This window comes from Talaromyces proteolyticus (assembly GCF_021365285.1).
Source record: "Talaromyces proteolyticus strain PMI_201 chromosome Unknown BGW36scaffold_13, whole genome shotgun sequence".
NCBI classification, from domain to species: domain Eukaryota; kingdom Fungi; phylum Ascomycota; class Eurotiomycetes; order Eurotiales; family Trichocomaceae; genus Talaromyces; species Talaromyces proteolyticus.
Window position 1 is genome coordinate 357813 of NW_025764289.1, and position 27172 is coordinate 384984.

General features: G+C 46.6%; 10 protein-coding genes across 10 annotated transcripts; 4 read left to right on the top strand and 6 right to left on the bottom strand.

The window, feature by feature from the left end:
* Positions 1-4763: 4763 nt before the first annotated feature.
* Positions 4764-6342, top strand: BGW36DRAFT_432366 (ferric reductase like transmembrane component-domain-containing protein; the record flags this gene model as incomplete). The annotated part of the gene is made up of 4 exons (XM_046221128.1): positions 4764-4899; positions 4963-5024; positions 5085-5206; positions 5271-6342. The coding sequence occupies 4 exons, from the start codon at positions 4764-4766 to the stop codon at positions 6340-6342; spliced, it is 1392 nt and encodes a 463-aa protein (XP_046066766.1).
* BGW36DRAFT_328422 (oligo-1,6-glucosidase) lies at positions 6313-8693 on the bottom strand. The gene is made up of 3 exons (XM_046212770.1): positions 8107-8693; positions 7294-8053; positions 6313-7239 (listed from the first exon to the last, which is right to left on the bottom strand). Exons 1-3 carry the CDS (start codon positions 8591-8593, stop codon positions 6714-6716), a joined length of 1773 nt encoding a protein of 590 aa, XP_046066767.1. The 5' UTR covers positions 8594-8693; the 3' UTR covers positions 6313-6713.
* Positions 8694-8879: 186 nt separating this feature from the next.
* On the bottom strand, positions 8880-9329 carry BGW36DRAFT_306414 (NADH dehydrogenase iron-sulfur protein 7; the record flags this gene model as incomplete). Its single annotated transcript, XM_046212147.1, has 1 exon — positions 8880-9329. A coding segment is annotated over one exon (450 nt), but the record flags the coding sequence as incomplete, so codon positions are not given.
* A 261-nt stretch (positions 9330-9590) lies between these two features.
* Positions 9591-12287, top strand: BGW36DRAFT_57457 (fungal-specific transcription factor domain-containing protein). Its single transcript, XM_046222435.1, has 7 exons — positions 9591-10078; positions 10129-10953; positions 11014-11080; positions 11136-11325; positions 11387-11546; positions 11614-11763; positions 11818-12287. The coding sequence occupies exons 1-7, from the start codon at positions 9936-9938 to the stop codon at positions 12239-12241; spliced, it is 1959 nt and encodes a 652-aa protein (XP_046066769.1). The 5' UTR covers positions 9591-9935; the 3' UTR covers positions 12242-12287.
* A 481-nt stretch (positions 12288-12768) lies between these two features.
* On the top strand, positions 12769-15230 carry BGW36DRAFT_400999 (uncharacterized protein; the record flags this gene model as incomplete). Its single annotated transcript, XM_046218698.1, has 7 exons — positions 12769-12823; positions 12939-13222; positions 13346-13421; positions 13474-13673; positions 13720-13780; positions 13827-14164; positions 14217-15230. 7 exons carry the CDS (start codon positions 12769-12771, stop codon positions 15228-15230), a joined length of 2028 nt encoding a protein of 675 aa, XP_046066770.1.
* A 261-nt stretch (positions 15231-15491) lies between these two features.
* On the bottom strand, positions 15492-16076 carry BGW36DRAFT_364145 (uncharacterized protein; the record flags this gene model as incomplete). Its single annotated transcript, XM_046214529.1, has 1 exon — positions 15492-16076. The coding sequence occupies one exon, from the start codon at positions 16074-16076 to the stop codon at positions 15492-15494; it is 585 nt and encodes a 194-aa protein (XP_046066771.1).
* A 1023-nt stretch (positions 16077-17099) lies between these two features.
* Positions 17100-20022, bottom strand: BGW36DRAFT_388990 (uncharacterized protein). Its single transcript, XM_046217284.1, has 2 exons — positions 19853-20022; positions 17100-19791 (listed from the first exon to the last, which is right to left on the bottom strand). Exons 1-2 carry the CDS (start codon positions 19887-19889, stop codon positions 17366-17368), a joined length of 2463 nt encoding a protein of 820 aa, XP_046066772.1. The 5' UTR covers positions 19890-20022; the 3' UTR covers positions 17100-17365.
* An 866-nt stretch (positions 20023-20888) lies between these two features.
* On the top strand, positions 20889-22451 carry BGW36DRAFT_306736 (FAD dependent oxidoreductase superfamily; the record flags this gene model as incomplete). The annotated part of the gene is made up of 4 exons (XM_046212178.1): positions 20889-21144; positions 21197-21486; positions 21539-22133; positions 22198-22451. The coding sequence occupies 4 exons, from the start codon at positions 20889-20891 to the stop codon at positions 22449-22451; spliced, it is 1395 nt and encodes a 464-aa protein (XP_046066773.1).
* Positions 22452-22668: 217 nt separating this feature from the next.
* Positions 22669-24787, bottom strand: BGW36DRAFT_328433 (putative arylsulfatase). The gene is made up of 3 exons (XM_046212771.1): positions 24353-24787; positions 23821-24299; positions 22669-23767 (listed from the first exon to the last, which is right to left on the bottom strand). Exons 1-3 carry the CDS (start codon positions 24699-24701, stop codon positions 22772-22774), a joined length of 1824 nt encoding a protein of 607 aa, XP_046066774.1. The 5' UTR covers positions 24702-24787; the 3' UTR covers positions 22669-22771.
* A 224-nt stretch (positions 24788-25011) lies between these two features.
* Positions 25012-26435, bottom strand: BGW36DRAFT_465486 (putative short chain oxidoreductase/dehydrogenase). The gene is made up of 3 exons (XM_046222297.1): positions 25765-26435; positions 25531-25712; positions 25012-25479 (listed from the first exon to the last, which is right to left on the bottom strand). Exons 1-3 carry the CDS (start codon positions 26043-26045, stop codon positions 25097-25099), a joined length of 846 nt encoding a protein of 281 aa, XP_046066775.1. The 5' UTR covers positions 26046-26435; the 3' UTR covers positions 25012-25096.
* Between the last annotated feature and the right edge of the window lie 737 nt (positions 26436-27172).

Consider the following 27172-nt stretch of genomic DNA (forward strand, 5'->3'; position numbering starts at 1 on the left):
TAATTTGCAAGGGCTCCCCGGCACGGCGGACAATAGGGTTGTGCTCCTGCTCAGATCGACAAAAGGCAGGCGCGGGATGGCTCCACCACCCAACTTGCTGTGCTTGGTGACTACCTGCTACTCCTAAATGTGACTCCTGTCGTTGCACAATCCTCCTCTCGTCCTCTTCTCAACTACTACATCGAGTCAGCAGTATATACTACACACAGTGTCCTCACCGTCAGACAGTGGCTGGTACCTGCAGTCACCGCTCGACAAATGGCCTCAAGCCGCCCCAACAGGACTACTAATTACTGACTACGTGCTTAGTATTAGTATCCGGGCCTAGCTAACCACTAACCAGACTCCAATGACAGACCGTCCACAGGGACCATGTACTCCGCTATTGCACGAATACACGCCGAGGGACCATCGAGGGTTCTGACTACGACTCCTGAGCTTCTCCCCTGACAGGCTAACGGGCTCTAGCGCCCTCACTAACGCGCCCACAGGCCTGATACAAACAATAGTGATGGATCGCGCCTCTCTGCCTCCACTTGGTGCGTGTTTCAGGTTGGGAGTCCGTGAATCAGCGCGCTCGCGACGTCATCCAGCTCTTCCGAGGGACTTCTTTTGTGCCGCTCGTCGCCGGCAGCCAGTGGCTGTACCGATCGGCATGGCGATCGCTGGAGATATTCAACACTACTGAGGGCTCTTCCCCAAAATTCCACAACCCAAGACCCGTTGTGCGTCGTTCAGTGACCCGAGGACTCGAAAGAGTCCTCAAAAGCAAAGAGACAAATTTAACCACGTCGTTCCATTGCGTCATGGTCTCCACTGGCACTGCCAAGCATCCCAACTTCCTCATTATGTCCAGACGATTGACAGGGGCCTTACTGCATCAATAACAATGGTATTCTGGTCAAGGATATTAATTATGGGACTGAGCTTTGATACTCCAAGCTCCGGTGAGTAAAGTGTCGCAGGTCAACACTCAACAGGGACTGAAATCTGGCATTCTCGGCATCCGGTGAATCGCCCATCACAATAATATCGAAACTCCAAATGTCCACGATTGAGGAGATCCGATACTATCGCCGATCAACCAGGGTTACCCACCTGTCACAGGAGTTAAGACTGTTGCTCGGAGTTTCAGGATATTTTTGGTGTCTATAAGCCTCGGCATTAATATTGAACCATGGCCTGTGCACGGACAATAGTTCCTAAACTATACCCATACAACTTCAAATAACACACTACTTGCTGCAACTTATACATTTTTATATATATGTAATAACCTTATGACTAATATTATAATCGAGAACAGCTCTCTTGCTGACATTACTAATTAAGAGATATCAGGACATTTTCTAGTATAATAGATACATATTTGTACACCAGTACCCAATATTATGAAAAATAAAGAGCAAAAGGCTTTATCACAGAAGCATATATCTGACTACAACACCACTAATGAATTCTGACTGAATTACGAATAACTCTTCAGGAATCCAGAGTATAAAATAGCGAAGAAATATATCGCCAAAACAGATAAGTGAGTACACGATGAGAGGATAGCACAGATTTACTATATTACCAGCGCCCCCCATCTTGCACTAATCGGATATCTCAGCCCATTCATTTATCCCTTACTGTGACGCGACACCACAGACGGGGTATGTTGGCAGCGGAGCTCCTACCAGTCACTAGTTGAAATGTTTGTATCACCCAGCATCAATTGATTACGTGAATAAACGTACCAATTGCCAGCAGGCAAGAGATTAATTGATCGCTGTATGCCCGAACTAGGTAGTTACAGTTGGCAGCACACATGAGCTTCTTTCAACGTAGTAAGTATCGTTTACTTAAAAAAAATATTATTCTTCTATCCAGATGTCCACCGAGGAGCTTTATTGGGAAACAAGGCCCTGGCATTATAGCTGCTACGAAGCTAAACATCATAAGATCCTTATTGTTTTAGGCTTTAAAAGACTCGATGGTAGTGCCATAGGTCACGACCCGAGTTGTGTAGTCGTCTAACACCAGAACCAGTAGCAAGAATATCTCGTGCTAGGCTTACGAGGATGGGAAATTATGCCGGTGGTCAACACATCCTCAGAAAAGCTGTGGACCGACCAGATGAGTGTCTAGAAACTAGATAAATAAGACATTGCCAGTTGTAATTCTCACCATAGCTCCAAACGTTGTCAATAAAGTGGGTAACTCTCGAATGTCATGCAGGATTATTACATGGCATAGTAGAATAAGCCCCCGCTCTACGATCTTTTATTCACGGGTCTGGTGTGGTCGCCTCAGGCATCAATCCCAACCCCCATACAAACCGACATTTCTGTGCAACTGCAAATGTCCTAACAAACTGAAAAAGACACGCCCGAGGTTTTCGAGTCACGTGTATTTCCCTTTTCTAGCTAGCTTACTGTGTTGACCGCCTGCCAGGTTGAGTGGGCGGCGCTATTACTGCTACACGCACAGAAAGAAATGGGCTAGTCTTTCTAGTATCTTTTCAATGCCAATCTATATAATGCTGGACAGGCCGGTAGTATATAGAAAGCTACAGATCATGAAGATATCAAGACCTCTTTGTAGTTATGCTTTTATGAATCAATGCCTACCTGGAGACAAAAATTCCCTGGCAGAGCGGGGCGTAAATACTCTGAGATAGCTATTCCACATTTGAGGGTATATAATTTGGCGTGCCAATAAGCAGACCCACCAGCAGAAACAAATTGCTCCAAACTTACAGGCTAAGGGTGGGATAGTATTCCTCCGAGGCCGGAGAATTCAAGACCATATTTGGAAAATGATCATACGATCGATGGAAGAAAAAAGAAACCAAAGGAGCCGCCGGACGATGTACCAGAGAGAGAAAGCACTTAGCGCAGTGGCATTGTTTTTGATTGACTGGAAGAGAGCATTGGTGGCGGTGGTGGGACCGGCAAGTGTGCAGTAGATTAGAGTTATCTGATCAATCTTATCAATCAATTGACGCTGATCGCTCAATTAAACGAGCAAAATTTTGCTCTCGGCCACGCGATTGGCATAGCGACCCACCTGACACGAGAAGTACTCATTTTCTTGCTGCCGCTTCTTGGATGATTGGCTGGTAACATTCAGATGAGACCATTCTGGCCCTTGAGTTGCATCATGTCCTCGCTAAATGAACTCTATATTTGTGTGGCTCACACATCAACATTTGAATTGAAATTCTGCTCTGCTGTTCAATCATCCACCCTACTTCCTTTGGAAGGTCATATTCCTCCCAAAATACTTAGACTAGGTCGAACGTATACTGTATTTGAATCCATTTGTCAAGTTACTGAATGTATGTACTGTGACTTAACGGGGCGGGTGGACGGAGATAATCCCCCCAAAAAATGAGGCTCGTGAACCGTTTTCTTCCGCTAGGAGTCGCAAATCCCGAGCCATCAGATGTTGTTAGCACATGACAATATGAAGCTAGTATTATTTAACTACTATCTCCCTGAAGAATGACTATTCTCGTAATGAAAATAGTCATAAATGGGGGCATTCTAAGAAGCCGATGTCGGTTTTAAGTGAAATTGAGAGAGGGATTAAAAATTTTTTCAAAGGAACAGGACCAATCTGTTTAATTGATAGATATAAATATTTAGGCCAAGCTCCGTGCCAATATTTCTGACAATGATACTGCCAACGTTTGAAGTGACTACCATCTTTCGTCCTAGTGCCGGACATTTATTTGGAAATGTTGTCACGCATTATCCACACGTATACACTATTCTCGATCATTAAAACCGTGCTGAGCGCTACGGATCACTGTTCAACAGCTTGTCAATATCCCATTTCCCGAATAACGTTCAGCTCAAGTGATGCGACTTCCACGTATTATGAAAAGCAGTGTACTGATAGACTTTCTGTCCAGTCAACATTCTTATGTATGCGTTATAGATGTACAGATGACGAAATAGCCAACGGTCTCAATGATCTCAACGAGACGTGCCGACAATATGGAGCTGTCTCGCTTTCACCATGGTCATTAATTAGCAACATCTCTGATGAGCAATATGTGGCTTGGCCTCATATTAGCTATGATGACCTGGGGTCTATCACCATATATTCAACCCCCATTTTTATTGCTCAAGATTTATTTGCATTATCATACCAAACAATGGTAAGGCGGCACATTGGTGTTTCTATTTCTGACGGAATGACATTGATCCTTACACATTCTTATGTAGGTGGATTGGGATGACTCGATTCAAACACGTGAAAGATATGGGTACAGAAAGGATTGACACTGCATGATCCGCTGTTCTAATAAAGCTTTCTAGTCACGCTCTTTACGGTTTCTTCGCTGCTGTCTTTGCAATATCCTTCGTCTATAGAGTCTCTCACTTCGTGAGCCGTCGTCTGAAATTAAACCCATCGATAGGCCAATCTTCATCTCTCTGGCGCCGTCTTCAGAGGACCTACAGAACAAATGTATCTGTCCCTGCATTATTTAGGCATCGAACAGCTGCACCAACCCCTTGGGGTATAATTCCCCCGCGCCTGCAGTCTCTGACCCTCGTAGCCTTTGCTATCATAAACATCGTGCTGTGTTGTGTGAATTATAGACTGTTCGAGAAGAACCTTTAGTAAGTTCGCTTCTACATATCGTCGCTTATATTCAAGTAATTCATGAGACTAGTTGGCCAAACACCAGAACTCAACTCTGGCGGTATCTCGCGGACCGAACTGCTCTTCTCGCTATTGCAAACATCCCCCTCATATGGACTTTTGGCATGAGAAATAACGTTCTTATATGGTTAACTGGATGGAGCTTTTCCACATTCAACTCATTTCACCGGTGGGTGGCGCGGATTGCAACTGTTGAGGCAGCTCTGCATGGCATCAGCTACACGGTCGAAGGATTTTTGGGTAGGTCTTTTCCTGTCTCATCGTCCATTTCAAATTTCACGAAGCTGAAAACATCTTTTGTAGATGGAGGCAAAGCTGAATACATCGAAAATTGGTCAGAACAGTATTGGCGAATGGGGGTTATTGTGAGTGTTATAATATACCCGCGTAAGTATATCTGCATCTACGCTGACAATACTTCAAAGGCTGTTATTTCGATGAGCTTCCTGTGTATCTTCAGCATTTATCCAATGAGGCGGTATAAATACGAATTATTTCTCTTGCTCCATCTGGCATTCGCTGTGCTCTGTATTGGGACCCTATGGTAGTACGTTTATCATAGATGCTACTATTAATACTGCGATTCAAACCCTAATTATGCCTATCTACAGCCACGTTGCCATTTTCGACGGTCAATATAACCCGTATATATGGCCTTGTGTGGCAGTTTGGGTGCTAGACCGGGTCCTGCGCCTATGTCGTCTTGGGCTTTTAAATCTCTCCAAGCTCCAAGCCACCATCAGATATAACAAAGACGCTGATATCATCCATCTGACAGTTCCAGTGCGTGGAATTTCACGTCCTCGCGCCGGATCATATTATTTTCTATATTCCCTCAATGGATTGAAATTTTGGGAAAGCCACCCATTTACCCTGATGTCGTGGAGCGAGGTAGGAGCCCAAAACACAAAACAGGCTGCCTTGGAACTCTCGTTTCTCGTGCGTCCGCAAGATGGTTTCACGGCTCGACTCCGAGATCATGTATCTCAAAAGTCATGCAGCTATAATGAATCGGGAACATCGCAGGTATCGATTCGTATGGCTGTAGAAGGACCCTACGGTCATACCTTTGGGCTTTCCCACTACCAAAACGTCCTCATGGTAGTAGGAGGCACTGGAGTCACTGTTGCTTTATCGCATCTTTGTATGATCCGTGATATTGCCGCTGCCAACAAGAATCCTGCTTTTTCAATCCGCCGTGTTCAACTGGATTGGGTGGTGCGTGATAGCTACATGTTTGAAGATATCTATGAGAATGAATTGTTGCCGCTGTGGTCTTCGCGGGTATTTTCAGGGGACATAGGACTTGAAATCCACATCTATGTGGTCGAGGATGGAAGTACCACACCATTGTCCGCGACAGACAGGGATACAAAAATGAACAGATTCTCGAGCAAAATTATAAGTGACGGGTGCATGGACGATACAGGAAAGACTATGTCAAGTTCTGATACCCAGTGTGACACTGGTTCTACGCCTAAAATCACACTATCTCGAGGGCGTCCGGCGGTTCAGAGACTTGTTCAGGAGCGCGCAGAGGAATCGCATGTCAACGAGCAGAAAATGGCAGTGATATGCTGTGGGCCCGGGTCTATGATGGACGACGCGCGAGCTGGGGTGGTTTGCTCTATGGTAAATGGATTCGACGAGATCGATTTTTTCCCTGAGTCATTCCGCTGGTAATAATGGCAATGCGATTATTATTTGGTGGCGCTCGATTGATGGCTAAAATGTGGATTGATCATATTCAACTTGTTGCGTCTATGAATTGTACGAATTTCTCTCAATAACATAACATGCTATCTCTAGAATTACTAGTCATATAAGTCCGTATCGATACCTCAAGTCTCACGACCCTCACCGTTCTAGGTTCATTTGCTGGATTAAATAATCGATATCATAAAGAACGTTTTTGTGCTGTGAGACGCCTGAGTGATAACAGCTTCCTTTGAACAAGCGGAACAAATCATCAACGGACAAGATGGATTGAATATCAACACCAATTTAGTATATCCTCTATAAGGAAGCACAACCATCTACGAACATTAGTAGATCTATTTTGTTGGAGTCACTAGCAACACTGTCGCCTCATACGGTCGCAGTGACCATGTCTCGCCTTGGTATTTCTCACGCACTCCGTAATTGTTAAGCAATATGTCTTGTATCTGGCCAACCGCATTCGCAGCAGGATCCCACTGGATCGTTCGGTCTGTGAAGTTACAAAGAACCACGGCCTGTTTGTTCTCGTACTGTCTGCTATACGCAAACACTTCCTCACTATCCTTGTCCAGCATCACAAAGTCGCCGTACACGAAAATATCCAGGTATTTCTTGCGCAAACCGAGCACGGACCTCCAGTAACTGAACACTGAATTGGGATCGGAAACTTGCGACTCGGCGTTGATCTCCTTGTAGTTCGTGTTGACCCTCATCCAGGGCTTGACTTCTGCTGCTGTGAAACCGGCGTTGGGCTCAGAGCTCCATTGCACTGGTGTTCGAGCGTTATCGCGGGACTTTTTCTGATATTGCCGGCGGTACTCATCCAGTGCCGCAGTATCGTTGGGTGTAAGTGCGAGATGGCTTTTGGTAGTGTTAGTTGTTGGGTCGAATTCTTGCTGGTTTAAAAGTACTTACCCCTTCCAGTGGTTGACACAATCAATGTCCTGGTATTCCTCCATCGGCCATTCCTTAGGCACATTGCGCATGCCGATTTCCTGTCCCTGGTAGATAAACGGAGTGCCAGACATCAAAGCAAGACAGGTCGCCAGCATCTTCCCGGATTTGGCTGAATCCTCAGGTTTAGCGTGGGTGTACCGGTCGATTGAGCGTGGTTGGTCGTGGTTCTCCCAATACAGAGCGTTCCATCCATCATTTTCGTACATGAACTTTTGCCAGTGGCCAAACATTCTCTTGAGCTCGGGTAGCTTCCACTGGCCCTCAACAAATTTGTCAAACTTGCCGTGGTCAATATCAACATGTTCGAACTGGAAGATCATCTGCAATTCGCGTCTATCGTACTGGACAGCCTTTATAACCTCTTCGAGGTCTCTCACGAACGGCATCTCGCCAACGCTGAATGCGTCATACTCCTTAAGAATTTGACCCAGTCCCTGGAGATACTCGTGCAGTCGAGGCCCATTGGCATAATGACAATCACCCCACTGCCATACCTGAGTTAAATCCTTCACCGGTGCGTCGGGGAACTTTTGGTCTTTGGAAATGAAATTGATAACGTCCATGCGGAATCCATCACATCCCTTATTGAGCCAAAATCGCATGATATCATGAACAGCTTGACGAACTGGAGGGTGTTCCCAGTTGAGATCTGGTTGTCCTTCAGCGTACAGATGTAGGTAGTACTCATCTGTGAGTTCGTCGTATTTCCATGCGCTACCTGGTTCATGTTAGCGGGAGACCCCTCCACAATTAAAGCCCCAAACTACACACCCTGAAAGTGAGATATCCAGTTGTTTGGAGGAAGCCTGTTGCCTTTGTCGTCGTACTTGGCAGGCTTCCAGATATACCACTTGCGATATTCGTTGTCCTTGGAGCTTCTGGATTTCTGAAACCACTCATGCTGGTCGCTCGTATGATTGACCACCAGATCCATTAGCAATTTCATGCCTCTCTGGTGACAGCCTTCGATCAGACGCTCGACATCCTCGACTGTACCGTATGGCGGATGCATGCTGTAATAATCTGAAATGTCGTAGCCCATGTCTACTTGCGGCGATTTGTAGGACGGTGACAGCCAGACGATATCAACACCCAGCTTCTTGATGTAATCCAACTTCGACACTATTCCGGGAATATCACCAACCCCATCATTGTTCGAGTCCTTGAACGACGCCGGCCAGATCTGGTAGACTGAGCTTTCCTTCCACCAAGCTCGATGAATAGACTTTTGAACATGCTTGTTGACTCCGTCGGCCATATTGACAACGTGCGAATGATAGGAGAATTGCAATTGAAGGATTTACAGAAAAGAAGAAGGAGTTCAGTAAACATATGTGCTGTCCAGGTCAACAAGCCAGCTGTCACTGGTGAGTTGGCACCAATGGGACATGCCCCACGCGACGAGCTGCTTGCCCCAAGTCGCCATATGACGTCACTGCCTGCACATCTATTCCATTCTTGGTTCATTCTAATAAAATTAAATAAAATATAAAATATAGACGTTGTCTATCCAACTGTCTTACAACCTCAGTATGTCTGCTACCTCATCTCCTGTACCACATCCTGGTCACGGGGGTCCTTCGCATTTTCTTTTGCAGCAGGAAGATGCCCTGTAACAGAGCCTCTGGAGTGGGTGGACATCCCGGCACATAGATATCAACTGGAACAATGCGATCCACGCCGCGCACAACACTATAGCTATAATGATAGTATCCGCCTCCATTGGCGCAACTTCCCATACTTATAACCCATTTTGGGTCTGGCATTTGGTCATAGAGCTGCCTTAATGCGGGTGCCATCTTGTTGCATACTGTGCCAGCAACCAGCATAACATCGGACTGACGTGGTGAGGCGCGGAAGATGATCCCTAATCGGTCCTGGTCGTATCTAGGCATCGATGCTCCCATCATTTCGACGCCACAGCAGGCTAATGCGAAGGTCAATGGCCAAAGAGACCCTTCTCTCGCCCAGTTGACAAGCTGGTCGGATTTTGTACTTTGTGAGAGAAAAATGAGCGTCAATTTCTAAGCAGAGGCTCGGCAGACAAGACATACAGCATATAGCCAACCGCTCCTGACTTCTCGCTTTCCCATGCCGGGGAATTGGCCGGAAACTTTTGTCGCTCACGCAAGCCTCCAGTAATCTTGTCTGGTGAATGCCTCTGTGCTGCTTCTGGCCCCGTGTTGGTCAACTTGGTTCTGCGGGAGGTCGTCGAAGGGAAAGTAGGTGCCAGCGACGACAGCGATGGCCGACATGATACTAGAGCAGATGGCCTGACTTGTGTCAGGAACTTGGAATTGGCAGACATATTTTTGGCTTTACAGAACTCAACATTTGAAGAGGCAGCAGAAGGATGAAGGAAGGGTCATGTCTAGTTAATACAATTATATACATCCAAAGGTAGGCAATCTGAACCAATCAGAGAAAGTTCAATTCGGCGACTTGGTGGGGCCGGTATATCAACCAATAAAGAGTGATTAAACTCGGCGACTACGTGGAGAATATGCCTCTTTAGGATAATGAAACCTTCACGACTGACCACACCTTCTCTTGCGGCTATGAACATTTGACGCTACCTGTCTGAATGTGTTCGTACCGACATGCCGCGAAATGCTCCTACTAAAGTCGCTTGTTGGCGATGTCACCAGCGAAGAGTCAAGTGCGACCGAAGCGAAGGCGTGCCGTGTTCGCAGTGTCGGGTTGCCCGAAGCAACTGTGAACCCATACTCTCCCGCCGTGGACGGTATGCGCTCGCTCCCAATGGGAGACAATTGAACTGAACCTCAATTGTAGACACCGAAAATTGCCGGTTGCTGATGTGCTCACAACTTCAACACAATCTGTATCGCCCAACTTAAGAGGCTCGTCAACCATTAGAGCTTCAGGCCCAACCCACTCCAGATTCACTGGGTTCGTTGGCAGTCGGCAAGAAGGCCATGAAAAGCTTCGTACCAGGCTGACTGATACTGAATCAAGCTTAACATCGCCTCTACCAGCTCTCCGGTCCTGTGGCAAAACTCCCTATGTGGCCGACTCCTCTAACATCAATTATCTTATTCGAGAGTTTGGCCTCCCTTATCAAAACACCACGGATGCCCCGTCTATCGAGGAATACCTTCATAGAGCCATGTTAGAGCGGCTTGATCAACCGACAATACAATATATCGAGGGCCGTCGAAGCTTCACTGTTGGGCGGCTCAAGAACGAAGGAGCTTTCGATCTGCCACCGAAAGAAATAAGCTCTGCTCTACTGAACGTCTTTTTCCAACATCCCTTTCCTTCACTGCCGATTATCGAGCGATCCGATTTCATGAAAAGTATTGAAACAGGCACTGTGTCACATTTGTTGTTGAATGCGATATACATGGTTGCCACTATTTACTGCCCTGATTCTATCATTTACGAAGCTGGTTTTGTATCCCGCTTTATTGCTAGTCTCACGTTCTATCATCGAGCCAAGGACATTTATGATGCTGGGTATGAAACCGATGCAATCGCGGTAATACAAGGAACTTTTCTTCTTGCCCATTGGTGGAGCGACCCCCTCGAACAGAAAGATCCGTGGTATTGGCTGGGTGTAACAACAGGGATGGCGCAGGCGCTAGGTATGCATCGACTGTGAGTAAATATAATGTCAGACCCGTGAAAAGTGGCCGAAGATGGGCTAATCGTTACCAGGAAATCGTATTCTCACCTTCAATTGAGTCATCGCAGGCTGTGGCGAAGGCTATGGTGGATAGTCTATGTCTGTGTATATCTATATATGAATTCCTGCTGCTAAATTCTAACGAAATTCATAGGCCGCGGACATTAACTTGTCCATGGGTCTCGATAGAGTACCCCACGTACGTGATGACTTCTGTGAAATATCTATACTCACAGAGGATGATTTCGAAGAATCCCCAGCCCTCAATTTCCATGATTCCTTTGGGGGAACAGTCAACGAGCAAGTGCTTTTCGTGATACATTATGTCCAACTTGCTAGAACAGGTACAACCCCGCTAAAGTCTTCTCAGCTACCCTGCATCGTGTTGCTAAAAAGAGTCTACAGTGAATATTCGCCATCCTTTCCAGGCGTACGAGGGAACTACCCCCTCACCGAACAATTTTCTTGAAAGAATCTCGTCTTGGTCTTTGTTGCTTCCGTCCGAACTGCGATTCTCGTCTTCGAGTAGAAGTGTGTGGGCTATATTGACTCAACTGACCTATGAGTACGTCTGCTTCTCAATTCCTTCAATATTTGTGGTTGGGTTTTATATTTACTAACCGTTCCAACAGTCAGTATCAACTTCTTTTCTGTCGAAAGATGCCAGACGCTGCACAGAACATGGGCCCAGGTTCTCCCATATTTGAAATATGCACAAGGTTGTTCCGCATGCTCGAAGACTTGGTGACGAGCGGTACCTTGTTTTCTGTTGCTGGTCACGTGTATGTTTGCTCCAGTTCCGAGACAACGAAAATCGCTGAATTGTTTCTATTTAGACTACCCGCCGTAATGTCGTCACTCTGTTTCCATATCGCGAACATCAGCAGGGGTGACCCGCAAGTCAGATCTAGTTCCGAGCATCGAGCGCGTTTTTGCCTGCTCATTCTCAAGGACCTACAAGCCTCATGGCCGATCATTGCTTCTGTTTACCCTTTTTTCACATCAATATTCAGACGACAGTCCGGCTTGTCCTTTTCGGAATGCGAGAAGAGTGAATCGGTGTGTTCTCAACCGATTCAACGAATAGACGACACTGGGTGTTGCAGTGAGGATGTTGTCCATACCGCAGAAGCAGGCGCTTGGATGTATGAGCGGTTTCTACATGATGAAAATTCAGCCGTTATTAATTCCGCATTTCCGTTCACCTCTCTTTTTGAAGACGTCTTTCTCACCACGCCTCTCAACGACTCTACACCGTAATGTGGCGTTTCTGGAATTCCATCCTATGTGATGAGGCTTAGTCATGAGAGGGCTTATTAATCTAAGCCTAGCATACATGAATTATGAATATTCTACAGAAAACCCAACAACATCATATACTTAGGAACTTCCATAATTTTTACTACAATCAGACCGGAAAGCATATACATTTGACTAGTTAGTATATCAGCTAGGTTATAGTAACAGTTCAATTCTTCCATCAGAATTTGGGAAGACCGGTGAAATTTGATAAGTAATAAAAGTTCTTAATATACACTTTTAGAATATTTAGAGTCTTATAGGTTTATTTTTAAGATAATTGTACCTATGAGTAGGGACTACCGCTTTCAGACTAGCGCCTTGGCTTGGGCAGTTTAGGCTTCCGCAACTACTCAAGTTCAAGAACAAGAATCATACACATTTAATATTTGCTCTATCCATGGCATAAACCTATCCAGCCCACCATGTCACACGATAACAGATTCCCCCCTGGTTCTTACCGGGGCCACGACGACCGAGACGGGCGAATGTATGACGACCGCCGCTCGAGATCTCGCTCCGTCGAGCGCAAACAATACGGCGGTACACGCTCCTCCCTACATGGTATCCATCGTGATTCAACACAGCCAGTTGAATAGGCAGCTGTTATAACGTGTATCTGAGCTTGTGCTAATTTCTTGATCTCATCACCAAAAAGACCATTCCCGAAATGCTGCTCCCCGAGGACCAGCCGCTGACAGGAGACACGACTATTCTGGAGACCGAGACCGAGACTACAGGCATCGCGACGACTATCGCCGGTCACCGCCACGACGAGGTCGACAGGGCTACCGAGATCGTGACCGTGAAGGATACCGTTCTCCAGAATATGACAGCCGCAGTAGAAGTCGCAGCCGCGGCCGGCACAATCATCACCATCACAGCCAAGAAAGTCGAGAAGTCATAATGGAAGGTCTGCCGGTGGAAATGGTTGAAGAAGACGTTCGACAATCCTCCCTTTCAGTCTTGCTAGCTCGCTAAGCATTCCGCGATTATCATTTTGAAGACATGAAGCTGAGATGTGCTATCGCCGGGTGCGTCTGCGCCCGGTGTATGCGTGGACAGATCTCGAATGAATTGCTAGACTATTATCACGTTCAAGGTCTGGAAGACGTCCGTGTTATTCGCGATAGACAAACCAGTGAGTATTTGTATACGGGTGTACAATCGACAGGTTAACTGACTTGGTTCAGAATTATCACGTCAAATAGGCTTCCTCCGGTTTAAAAGCCTAAATGACTCTCGCGAGTTTATGGCTCAGAATGCGCCTACGCTTTATATCTACGGACGGCATACTGGAAACGATGATCGTGCTGCGAAAATTCGCATATCGTACACTCGTGAACGGGACGATCGTCGGAATCGTCCAGAAGGTGAATGGACTTGTCGAAATGTTGGTTATTTTCTGGGCGTGTGAGAGCTGGACTAACAACCCACAGTGCTCCTTTGACAACTTTGCAACCCGGCAAAAGTGTTTTCGCTGCCAGGCAGATCGTGCGGGTCAGTATATACGGAATCCCTACAAGTAATATGCTAATGAACCTAGACGCTGAATTACCCCCGGAAGAAATGCCTGCTCCTGTTGTAAATATTGGTGACAATGACGTGGCTCAGGATAATACGCCCTCGCAATTTTTGCTTTTTAGAGGCCTGGACGGCTCCGTCACCGAAGAACTATTCGCAAAGGGTGTCACTAAGCTCTACAAACTTCAAAATAGCGAGGATAATGCACAAAGCAGCGCGAAGAAAGCAAAGGTTGCTTCAACTACGGGAGATTCCAATCTTGGTGCTAGAGAAGGGTCTTTACGACGTGTTTTACTTGTCCGCGACCGCCGTAGTAACGAAAGTTGGAAATTTGGATTCGCAGAGTTTGCAACAGTTGACGTAAGTTTGTCCATCAACAGACTTGGACCCTGGACTTTGCTAAGTGAATTAGGATGCGCAAGCTGCATTGACAAAACTCAATTCATTTGAAAAGTTCACAATCGCTTCAAAGTCGGTTCTAGCGAGTTACATTCACGCTGGCGTATTCGTCCCGGTTCTCAACCCAACACCCAGCACGGCGCGATTTACTTTCAGTCCCTTGAGCAACCCAGGCATGAAGCTTGCATATTGGGATGAGGATGGCTATGTGACTGAATTGGTCGTGTCAACTGAAGAGCTAGATAAGCCAAAGACGGATTCTAAAGCTGCCAAGGATGCTGAGAAAGTGAAAAAGAGAAAGGCAGAAGCTTCGAGTTTGGCAGCAACAAAGAAAATGGCAATGCCATCGCATCTTCAATTTTGGTCAGATCGACACGCGGAGTTACACGGTATTCAGAAAAAGGATGGCGATGAGAATCCCGAATCAATCAAGGAGTCAGAAGGAACCCCGCCTCTAGCATCTACTGCGCCACCAGCTCGATCATACGCTGATCCAAATCGAAACTGTTGCTATCTGTGTATGCGCCAGTTCAAGTCGGGGGCAGAAGTTAACCAACACGAGCGACTGAGCCAACTACACCGCGACAATTTGCAAAATGAAGAATTGAAGGCTAAAGCATTAGCTAAGCTAGAGAAGCACCGAAACGACCCACCTACTGCAGAATACCGCGATCGAGCCAAGGAACGACGTCAGGCATTCGGTAGCTCGAGGCAATCTGGGAAACCCAAGCCTTCTGCTCCTACAAAGGAAGAAGAGCCCGAACCAGAACCGGCGGCTCCGTCTAAAGGTGCTGCTCTTCTGAGCAAGATGGGCTGGTCTGAAGGATCTGGGCTTGGCGTGCAAGGCACTGGCATGACTGCGCCGATTGCCACAGACGTCTATGCGCAGGGCGTCGGACTTGGTGCTCAGGGCGGCAAACTTGGCGATGCGTCTGAAGAAGCGGCCAGGAATACGCGCGGCCGGTATGACGAGTTCCTAGAGAAGACAAAAGACCGTGCCAGAGAGCGGTACGAACGGTTGTCTTGATGCATTATTTACACATTCTGTCATGTACACTTCATCATATTCAATACTGACTTTGATATCAACTCTTATGCTATGATGCTTTGTCCGCTTAATATCTGTCCGTTGCAGCGTATAATTACAGTAGGCCGAAGACCCATTTATATACTCCCCATAGTCCACTCCTTTAACCGAGAGTGGTGATTAATCCATGTCCAGTAATTCCTCAAACGCCTATCCATCCCTTATGCCAATATTATGCATATGAAAACACTGCTGAACGAATCACTCTTTTTTCGCGCTCCCTTCAGCCCTCGCCGCCTCAACCTTCTTCCTAATCTCCGCAATATCCTTTTTCGCCAGCACCTTAGACAGAATCTCCTCCATCTCATCCTCAAACTGCCTCTCCTCTTCCTCTGTCGGCGGCACGCCATGCGCAATGCCCATACCAGCCCGCAGTTTCGTCCGCGCTTCCGTCATTGTATTAACATCGAATGCGCACATAGCGCCACCTAGGGCCGCCATGGCGATGGAGAAGACATTTATAGTGGCGATGTTGAGTGCCTCGAATGCTTCCAATGTATTGTTGATTTCGGGCTTGTGGTAGACTGATGAGGTGTAGTAGGGCGGAATGGCGTTGCGGTGTTTGCGGAGTAGAGAGCGGCGCGTAATGAAGGTCGAAAGAGAGAAGAAGAGGAGCCCGCCAATGAGGAGTTTTTGGTTGTTTTGGAGGAGGCTAGGTGGTGTTTCTTGTTGTAGCTGTGATTGTGATTGGGATGATTGGGGAATGGATGTGTTTGTTGATTGTGTCGCGGAGGCAGAAGAGTTTTGTTCTTCTGGAAAGAACCATCTTTTCAGCAGCCACGACATTCTGCTTTTCTTTTTCTTTCTTCTTTTTTATTGTATAAATTATGTTGTTCAAGATGAGCGATACTTGAGACAACCTGATCGCAAGATGCACGAGGAATTCATTGGAGACACGGACAAAACGGCGGGCAAAACTGAAGCTCCACATTTGCATTTCCGTTTGGTGGTGAGGTCACGTGCAACCTTACCCATGCATTTCAATGCATCACATTTTTTGTTTTTCAGTAAAACTGACAATCCTACACTAGTAGGAAATCATCACGTACAGCATCAGCCACGTATAAACAACTATGCTGATGGAAACGCCATGCTCTGGGAATCCATCCATACGTAGGAAATCGAAAACTGCGAACCAGCTAAAAATATATGTATTAATGCAAGTTTGATCAAGAACATTGAAAACAAGGTGAAACGTTACAACTTACAAAACCCAGATTGGAGTGTTATTAAGCACGTTCTCTGATAGCTCACGTTTCTTCACACCAGAATATCGATATTTTGCTCTCGACTTTCTCGCTGTGAAATGGTATGGTTTCGCATTAGAGGTTCTTCTTTTATTATTGAGAGGACAGGGGATAGTGTACCGGACGATGGCGTGCGAGATTTTGGGGTTCGCTGGCGGGGAAAATACGAAATGCCTTCAAAAGAGAGAAGGAGGTCTTCAGAGGGATCAATAGTATAAGGAGTCCTATGGGCAGATGGATTAGAGATAGTACTCGATATAGGCGAGAAGAGCAGGAGCTGGTACACTGTGAGCTCTATGTGAGAGGTCTGCGGTGATGAGGGAGGCGCTATTAGAGTGGCCATTGATGATGATGCTTTGAGGGGCTTGAATCTGGATGGTGGTAAGTTATCTAAACAGTAGGATTGTTGGGGAAAAGGGACTTCTGGTGATAGACAGCATAGGATAGTCCGATGCGTGGCGCAAGAGGATAGTAGGTAGAGTGTTTGTCAAGAAGGAGATGCGCTAGCTACGTTCTTGCCGTGCTATGAACCAGCGTTTACTCAAATCGCGTAACTCTAGAAATGCTTCAGTATATGCAGGAATTATTTTCATTAAGTCTTTCGTCGAACTAGCCCCCTTGGAAGGTAAACTATAGACAAATCATCACTAAGCTCATATTCTCATGAGTCCCATAAAATCATAAAAGAGACATAAAACCAAAATGAAAACCCTCTCTATATTGCTGCTCTCAACTCCAAAATGCCAAAATCAACCCGCTCATTAAATGCAATTTTCATAGAATACACTTGACCTGGTCTTCGTAAAGGTCGAGAATATCGCTTCATGGTCAGCCTTTCAGACCCCCAGTCGCGATGAGCATGTCTGCCCTGCCAGGCCTAGTCATACGATCAATGCCTAGGTGATCCTTTTGGTCAAGTCCCCGGTAAACACCAAAGCCGTAATGCGGTGTGGCGCGCTCTTTTGGTGGAGTGACAACTAGTCGCGTAACAAGATCCGCCTTTGTCCGGGGTTCGCGTAGTACAGGGTCTGATAGAAGTGGGCTTTGGTGGAAGAAGCTAATCAGATCTGCCAACGTGTTGATATTGTGTGGTAGGTAACGATGACGACGGGGCCAGATGGCGAGGTATGACAGCGCATAGAGAGCGCAGAAAGCCACTAGTGTATAGAATGCTGGGAGATCGGAGGCGATGCGGACCTGGTTTTGGGAAGGATACCATAGCGCAATGAAGACGCCGCCGCCAAGGATTGGGAGGGCGAGAGAGAGTAGACTTATCAGAGAGATAAAGGCTACTTTGTAGTGTTTGGACACCAAAGCTAGGAAAGTCACTTGGAAGGGGAGGCAAGCAGGGTACGCTAGAAGAAGACTCCTTTCGGCCCAGGCACCTTCGGGCGTTGACAAAGAGGCAAAAGGCTGCAGAGCTCGCATGTACACGTCGATTGGTTGCCAAGCAAGAAAGAGGATATTTCCAATGAGACCGGGAATAAAACTGAACAAGAAGTTGGATGCGGAAAATCCATTTACTGATGCCAGGGTTGGAACTAAAGGCAGAAATCCACGGGGAATAGCTTCCTTGACGAAGCTCACAACGACGAAAGCGATAAACAGGGCAAAGACAATGGCGATCCAGATAAGGATGGAAATGTCTCGCAGAAACCAGACAGTCCAACGGAAGCGAGCAAATGGCGAATGGAGAGTTCGCTCGAATGACTCGTTCCGCAGTATGCTTTGTTGTTCGAGATCTTCCAAGACTGTGTATGTATCAATTGCCCGCTTCTCACCTCTTTTAGGTGATACAGGTGCTGGCCTTTCCCCAGCAGCGTACTCTTCGCCGATGCCGTAGAAAACGTTCTCCTTGTCCATGAGACGCCAGTAGCCGAGGCGTAATACTCGCGGAGTGAGCATGTCCCGTACCGATGGCGCAGTCTCGGAGCCTTCGAAATCTCGTAAGATGTTGGATCGCTGGATTGACGGAATGAGATCTGCCAGGCTGACTGGATCCCAAAGAAGGCCGGTCCAGCTTCTAACGAATCGTGACATGACCAAGACAAGACCCAATACCAACAAACCATATACAGCGACCAGAACCCAACCGACCGACTGTGTTGTTGTCCATCGCCAGACGCCTTGGCCATCGTCAACGTAGTACTTGGCTTGGAATAGGCAGCTGATGAGCGGCATGCAGAAGAAATTCGACAACCAGATTGTCAGCAATCCTACAGCGACCAGGGGCTCGCCATATCGGAAATAAGTAAAGTCGGGGACGAGGTGATTCTGCGACAGGATCGACAGATTCTGTAACGCCCCCGTCTTTTGTCGTTCTGACGCCATAATGGAAAATGGCATAATTCGGTATATGGCGGCTTGAATTACCAAATTCCAGAGCACGATAAGACCAGCTAGCAGCTGGGGGAGATATTGGACCACAAAATAACGCGAACCACCTACTCCTTCCCAATTCCAGATGCCGTCATGCCGTTGTGACCAAATGTTACAGAAAATCAAACCCGCAATCAGCCACAAAACCAGAAAAATGAAGATGGCAAGAGCCCATGTTCTGATGACTAGAGGCACAAAGTCTAGCGGTGGATTTAAAATATCATTGGTTTCAGGGTCGACTGCCACAAATACAGCTTTCGATTGCTGCTGTTTTTTAAGTGTCTCACTTTGGCGGCTTGTTGTTTTGCGGATCTCGACTGTAGTTGGGCCTGTGCGGTGATAGTATCCTAGATTCTCGTCTCCAATCACACGCTCAACTGGGTACTCGGTGCTTGTGACAGATGCTTGTCTTGCTACACCCTTGACTTCTTCATCGCGAGTCAATTGGTCTATAGCAAATCTAAGATATGGGGTATCATCGACACCAGGGGTTGTTCCACTGATGTGTTGCCGGGGGTCTTGGATTTGTTGGCGACGGGGGCTTATTTCGTTGACGCGGGTCTCGCCAAAACGAACAGTATTCGAAGTTACAGGACGGCTGGTTGGCCGGGTGGACTGTGCGGGAGATGGTGCAGCCGCAGCTGCAGAGTGATCTTTCATCTTTTCGGCAGATTTTGATTGAGTTAAATCTGCCTGAGAATGCTGTGCTGACGAGGAATGTGAAGGCAGATGCGACTGCGGGGTTGCATAATGGATAACGGTCACTTTGCTATTGGAGCTTTTGGTCGAGGATTGGCCGGAGGAAACAGAAAAGTAATCGTCAGAGGCGGCAACAGACAGCTTGGACTCTTGATGAGACAGCTGAGGCTTGCTTGCTATGATACGAAGGCGGTCAATTGGCGGTCGTTTGAATGTCACAGCAGTCAGGACACTTACAGTTGACGGCCTTCAGATGAGACAGCTCGGGGATCATGACGGTCGTGAAAAATCATAAAAATACACATAAACTGCATGCGATGACGGCGCTAGGAATGCAGGAGACATGACGAGGAATTTTGTGCCTCTGGCGGACGCCATTGCCGTTAAAATGGCCAGCATCGCGGGGAGGTTGGGTGCAAGTGGGAGGCTGGCGAGGCGAGGCGATTCTATACAGCCAGCTCTCCCAGCCACCGATGTGGCACCACACGACTGGCCCATGTAAGGCGTCTGCCGCTACACGCCCAATCGGAAGGCTTCCTAGGAGCGATTCAAAAACGAGGCTGTTACTTTTGCCACTTTAGAGATGCAAGCTGAGTTGCGATCAGCATAATCAAGTACTGTGTCAAGGAAGCTGTGGCTACCTCGCTGCTTCCCCGGTCGGCACGGGCCGAGTCCGACCAAACAGAGCTCCTGCCAGCACCCAGCCGCAGCTTACCATGCCTTTTTGATCTTGTATTATTTGATATTGTTTGATATTATTGCTCTGAGAATCAATACTGATAATCGATATATCCATCCCCCTTACTATCCCACTCCCGGTCGTTCCAGCCACCCCTCTCGCACAATTGTTGCTACTGTCGTCCGTAATCGATAATGCGACAGCAAGAAAACACATCAGATACATCTTGAATGCGAGTGATGAGCTGGTGCATGCTTGCTAATGCATGAAACTGCGAATAGATGGCGCCAAAATAGACGCACCGAGCACATGGCACGCGCAGTTATGAGTCGGAGATGATAACTGGATGAGAGCTCTCGGAATGCTTCCCGGAATTCGGATTTCACCCACATATAACGTCGGCATAGTGAGGAGCTATCAGGTAACACCATTCTTGTCGATGAGTCAATCGGCTGTTAGACTCGTTGGAAACCAACATATGATAAGTCAGGTATTGGCGTAGAACAGGCAACGCCATTATCGCCGCGTCTATAAAGCTTCTGGTTTCTCCCGCGACACGAAGTCAGAATTCACGATAATCAGATAGCCGCCAACATGTCTACACAGACACCATTTCTACCCGTGGAAAATCCCACCCTTCCATTCTGGCTCACAGATCGCTCTGCGCTCGACGAACATCGGTCAACACCAGATCTTCCTGATGAATCTGATATTGTGATCATCGGCGGTGGCTACGCCGGCGTCAGCCTTGCATATCATCTGTTGACATCACCTAGCTATGGCAAAACACGCCCGTCAATTACCATACTCGAGGCAAGAACGATCTGCTCTGGTGCAACAGGAAGAAATGGTAACCGCTTTGTTCACGTCTTAGCACGGCAGTTGATTAATGAAATATCTAGGCGGTCATCTTAGACCCGATATCTACGGCTTAATACCCCTCAACATCCAGCGTCATGGTCTTGAGGGCGCCACCGAATTGGCAGAATTCGAATTGTCCCACGTCAAGGCAATCAAAGATGTCATCGAAAAAGAGCAGATTGATTGCGACCTGATAATGACTCGCAATATGAACGTGTATCTGGATGAGGATCGCGGAAATCGCGTAAGAAAGGTGATTGAAGATCTCAAGGCACGAGGATGCCAATTTTTGGACGATATATCGTTCCTTCCAGAGAGGAATATCGAGTCGGTGAGTCCGATTTCCCCTTACTTAGATGACCCTTAACTAAAGACGATATTAGACATCTGGAGTCAAAGGCGCAAAGGTCGCTTTTTCCTACACCTCAGGAACTATTTGGCCGTACAAATTTATACTTGGTCTCTTGAGCAAGGTTCTCGAGTACGGTTGTGATAAAGTGAATATACAGACCAATACTCCAGTTGATTCAGTGACAAACTATGAGCCTGACAGTCACCTTGTTCATACCCCTCGAGGTACTATTAAAGCGAAGAAGGTTGTGTACACTACTAATGCATACACTTTCGGCTTGCTGCCTGAATATGAGCGTGCGATCTATCCGGCACGCGGCCTTGCCGTTCACATTGATGTTCCTGAGGGTCAGACGCCGCCTCATTTGTCCTATTCATACGCCTTGCGCCCTCATCCACAAGAAGGAGTGGATTACTTCGTTGTGCGGCCGGATGGAAGTATCATTGTCGGAGGAGCACATCAAACCCATAAACACCCGGATCCAGAAAATAACGAACAGTGGTTTAGGAATATCGACGACAGTACTTTAATCGAGTCTACAAAGAACTACTTTGATGGGTATATGCAAAAGTACTTTAGAGGATGGGAAAACAGCGGTGCGTATGTTAAAGAAATATGGACTGGCAGTAAGTTTTCTTGCCCTTCTGGTCAATATATATATCTATGATGACTTACGAAATTGCCATTTAGTCATGGGTTATTCATTCGATTCCGCACCGCACGTCGGCGAAATACCTTCTCGACCAGGTCAATATATATGCGCTGGGTTTACTGGACACGGCATGCCTGTGATTTACCTCTCGTCCAAAGGAGTAGCGGATATAATCCTTGAGGGAAAGAAGTTCGAAGAGGTACATGTGCCGCGCGGGTTCAAGGCTACCGCGGAGAGATTGGAAGCTGCGGCGAATGACACACTTGGAGGGGACATATTCAGAAAATTCTGAGATTCTCTTGTAGTTTGATGGTAGTAACAAGCTGGAATTCTTAAGCTATTGACATTGAACTCTGGCCGTCCTTGAATTAACGTTATAATATATTTTTATCGTAAACAATTTTTAAACAATGAAACATGAGCCTGAATTACCTATCTCCATTTCTAATTAACCCTAGCCCTTTTACTGTATTCTAACTCCGTTCATGGGACATCTGGAATTTAGGGATGTGAAGCTCACAATGTATAGGAAGTTAGGTGAAGAGCAAGGCATAGATAGATTTATATTCAATTTTAGATGAACGAACTTGAGTATATTGTCTATTTACATATCTATTCCCAATGACTCCATCCTAGCCCGTCCCTCTCAGTCAAATATTGATATCCCACTTGTGGCCCCTCCGCATCAACAATATACCCGCCCTCGCATCGATCGTACTCGATCTTGACTTGTTCCTCGTAGAAATAGTCAAACTTCGAATCCAACGCGTCTTTCAACGTCTCAACATCGCCCTTGGGATGAAGGACGGACCAGGGTGCATGGCATGTATGTCCACGGCACGATTTGAGAACAAGTAGCAGCGCATCGAGCCGGTTGATTACCTGATCTATCGAAGCCCCGAGCAGATACCGGTGAATGGATGAAGAAGATGGATAGATATTGTGTAATTGATAGGGGTCCTTGGTGAGGTCGTACAGTTCATGCGCATTATTACACCAAACGGAATAGTACAAATCGTACCCTGATTCTGGCGAGTGTAGTCGTAGGCCTTTATACGTATTGTTCTCAACCACTGCGGGGTTGTTTGGACCAAAGGAATTCCCTTCTCCTTCGGGGATTGCTATACCCCAGAATTCCACATTTGCATGTTCGTGGCGTTTATGAGATTCGATGATTTCGCGGTTGTAGACCTGCTTTCGGCCATTTGGTAATGGCACCGGGATACCGTCAAAATCATCACGTTGCGCAGCGCCGGCGAGGTGTAGCACTGTTGGCGCGAGATCGACGTGCGCGGTAACTGCTTTTTCCACACGACCCTTGGGAATGCCAGGGCCGCGAATGAACAACGGCACGCGTATGTCTTCGTCAAAGCCGCATTCTTTGCCTGGTGGAAGCCGATGCTGGCCGATATGATATCCGTTGTCAGAGGTATAGATGATGTACGTGTTATCGAGAACGCCAGCATCATCGAGACGGGTGACCACCTGATCAACCAGCTCGTCAACACCCTGCAAAGCACGCAGGCGCTGGCGGTAAAAGTGGTCATTTTGATCGACAGTGGCTTCGTCTTGTTGTGGAAGGCTAGCTATCCAGTTGACTCCGCTAGGCTGTATAACATATTAGAATTTCTGCAAAACTCGTGCGAATATGAGGGACATACAGTATCTGGATTGAAATGCGGCTTTCTGGGCACCTTGACACCTTTGAAAAGATGTTTGTGTCTCTCCGCAGGTATCGGCTCCGTCATTTTCAGTGGCGGATCACTAGGATTCATATTTGCATGAGGAGCAACAGGGGCAATCCCCACAAAAAAGGGTCTTCCGGCGGACTCGACACCCGCAATGCCATCATCCAAAAGCCCCAGCGCTTTTTCGGTTATTACATCTGTCGTATGCCTCCCTGCGTAACTGGTCGGCTCATGGTGATTTCGTTGATAGACCGAGTTGAGATATGAATAGGTGAATGGATCGAGTAAGAAATCACTTCCATTGAAACCAGCCACATGCGGCGAATGGTAATTCTCGACGGTATGCGAGTTGAATAATTTCCCCGTGTAGTAGGTATTGTATCCGGCGGATTGCAGCCAGATGGGTAGGAAATTGGAGTTGAAGCCTTGTTCTACAAACTTGGGGTATCCGCCTGTATTAGATTAGAAGTGGGATTTTATTTTATTCTTCTAGAGAGTTCATTACCATATGGAGGTTTCACATTCGTCACGTTGGTGTTGTGTGCATATCGCCCCGTCCACAATGTTACGCGAGCAGGACAACACAGCGCCGTGGGAACGAAGTGATTTTCGTAAAAGGTTCCTTCTCGCTGGAGGTGTTTTTGGAGTAGGGGCATATACGATAGCGAGTCTAATTGGAGGTCTTGGTCATCGGTTAGAATGAACACAATATTTGGTTGTTGCTTTTGATGCTGCTTATTTTCCTGGGATTTTAGAATGGACTGGAGGGGTTGTTGGAGTTGCTGAAGATCGAATGCATTGGCAGTGGCTGCCAGGGCTGCAATTGCAGCTGCAGCTGTGGTAGGTAATCGCATAGCTGTATTTCCTAGCCTAGCCTTCACCTCGGCGACGTTTTAATGACCTGGATACAATAAAGAAATAAAGAGTGACTTCAATTGACAGGACATTGAAGCTTGGGCCGCGAGAGCACGTCGTCGACCCTGGCAATGAGGCCATAGTGGAGCAGTGGGGTGACATCCGCTTTCCCGGCTCGCTGGGTTCCTAGCCCTGAAATCCGCCGTGCTGGATCCGATTGGCCATACTATTCTACATAAGTTAAGTTACCATACATAGCACTAGTAATTTACGCACCAGGACACACTAGATTGCAATTCAATCTTTCATGTTAGGGTTAGATTTTGAAAAGTAGAACTACGCATTGAATACGGGGCTAACAACATGTTTGAACGCTCTCACAACTTCGAGCTGCTCATTCATCCTTCGGAAAGTCACAACTCTTCGCAAATGATGCAGATGCGTCAACTAGCTTGGACAAATTTTCCGCTCTGGCGGTCAGAAACGTTAGGCTTTCTGTTCCCAATGGCAGCCTCAAAGTTAGATCCGAGTTTGGTGGATGAGCGACGTGCTGTACAATAGCCTCTGCTACTCGCGCTGGATCGATATCTTGTCTGCCATCACGTTGCGTAATAAAATTTAAGACAGCTTCGGCCGGAGTCCCCTTGTACGCTTCCGGAATGGTCAAATGAGACACTTTATCTGCTTGGACAAACTTTGTTCTCATCTCGCCGGGCTCTGCGATAATCACTCTAATGCCAAAAGGTGCTAATTCGGTCGAGAGAGATTCTGACAGTCCTTTTTTTACATAGTTAGCACCTAAACCATTAAGTGGTTTATTGGACATACCCTCTAAAGCGAATTTAGATGCTGAATACACCCCAACTCCAGCATGAGGGGCCCAGAACGCTGCACTTGAAACATTGACAATGACGCCTTGCTTCCTCTCCCTCATGCTAGGTATCAAGGCCTTCATTAACCGTAATGGACCAAAGAAGTTCGTTTCCATCATTGCTCTTCCTGCTTCGAGACTGTTTTTGATTCGTTATTATGAGCACAAACATGAGGAGATGATCTCAGTACCTGTAGGTCTCCAATGGCCCACCATCTCCGAAACCAGCGTTATTCACTAGCACATCTATAAACCCATAATTCTCCGTGATTGCTTGAATCGCCTTTTCCAGGTTATTACTGGAAACGTCCAGAGGCAGCCATATTCCCCCTAACCGTTCTATTTCAGCAACGTAATCCGGCGTTGTGCCGGGGTTCCGTGAAGTTGCAATACATTTATGGCCAGCTGAAAGAATTCTACGGGCGAGGTAGAGACCGAGCCCTGAGGAACATCCTGTGATAAGCCACTGCATATTGAGATATTAAGAAATGAACTTCTAGGTGATGATGAGAGAACCACAAAACTTTTGTGATGTTAGATGTACTTATGATATGGATATTGGGGAAGATGGCGGTATTTATGTTGACTACTCTATGAAATTATTGATATCATAGTATCTCAAGTCGGTGGAATTCATTGGCCGAAAACAATATCAAATCGTGATTTGCGACTAAAATTTTGCTGCAAAATAGATAAGTTATGCAGATCTGTCGGTCGGGCATTCACAGTCCCGGCGTCGACGGACAACCTTGGCTTAGAAATTTCAGGCCATGGGGTATTTTTAATTATGACAAGTTCGATTCATTTCAATCGTAGGAAAAACAATAGCATTAATAGTATATTTATTCAGCTCATAAAATATGCAATATTTGAAATGTGGACGGAGAAAGAATCGGTATGTGTAAACAAATCTCGTGGTGTTGGTGATGGTCAATTCCTGATTGAGCTAATAATTTGCAGAAAATTTGCGATCAAGTACTATTCCCCCGAAACCCGGCTTACCATAACTCCAACTATCAATGCGGATGCTCCGCAGTTCTTGACAAAAATTCATCGCAGGTTCATATTAGAAGGATAAACTTTCAATAAAAAAAGATATTCGAAAATTTGAAATTTTACTTTCACCGACTTCAACATCACAATACCTCTGAATGACCTGTTTGCTGGTAGGGATGGTCAAGTATGCGTGTTAAGCATCGTTCCTGCCGGTGATCAAGTCACCATTCTTGGGCCGAACATCTTGCGTAGAGCAAATGTCGTCTTCGATCTCTCCAAGAATGAAATATCTATGGCACAAACCAATTTTGAATTAGAGGGAGATGATAGTATCATGGAAATCAAAATACCAGCACCAATGCAATTCGAGGGGCTGTGTCTGTTACCGTGTCCGCGGACAAATCAATACCGATTCCGACCCCTGTCTTCACACCGAGTAGAAATCTCGCTTTTTCACCAACTTCACGAGCTTCAACAAGCGCTGCTTCCACTACCACTAGTTCCGCTGAGGGAGCAAGAGCTCGACCTACGGATATTCAAAATCGTTTGCTTGCAGGGCTAATGGGCAATAATCTTCTTTTAGTGCCTTGATTACAATGCATG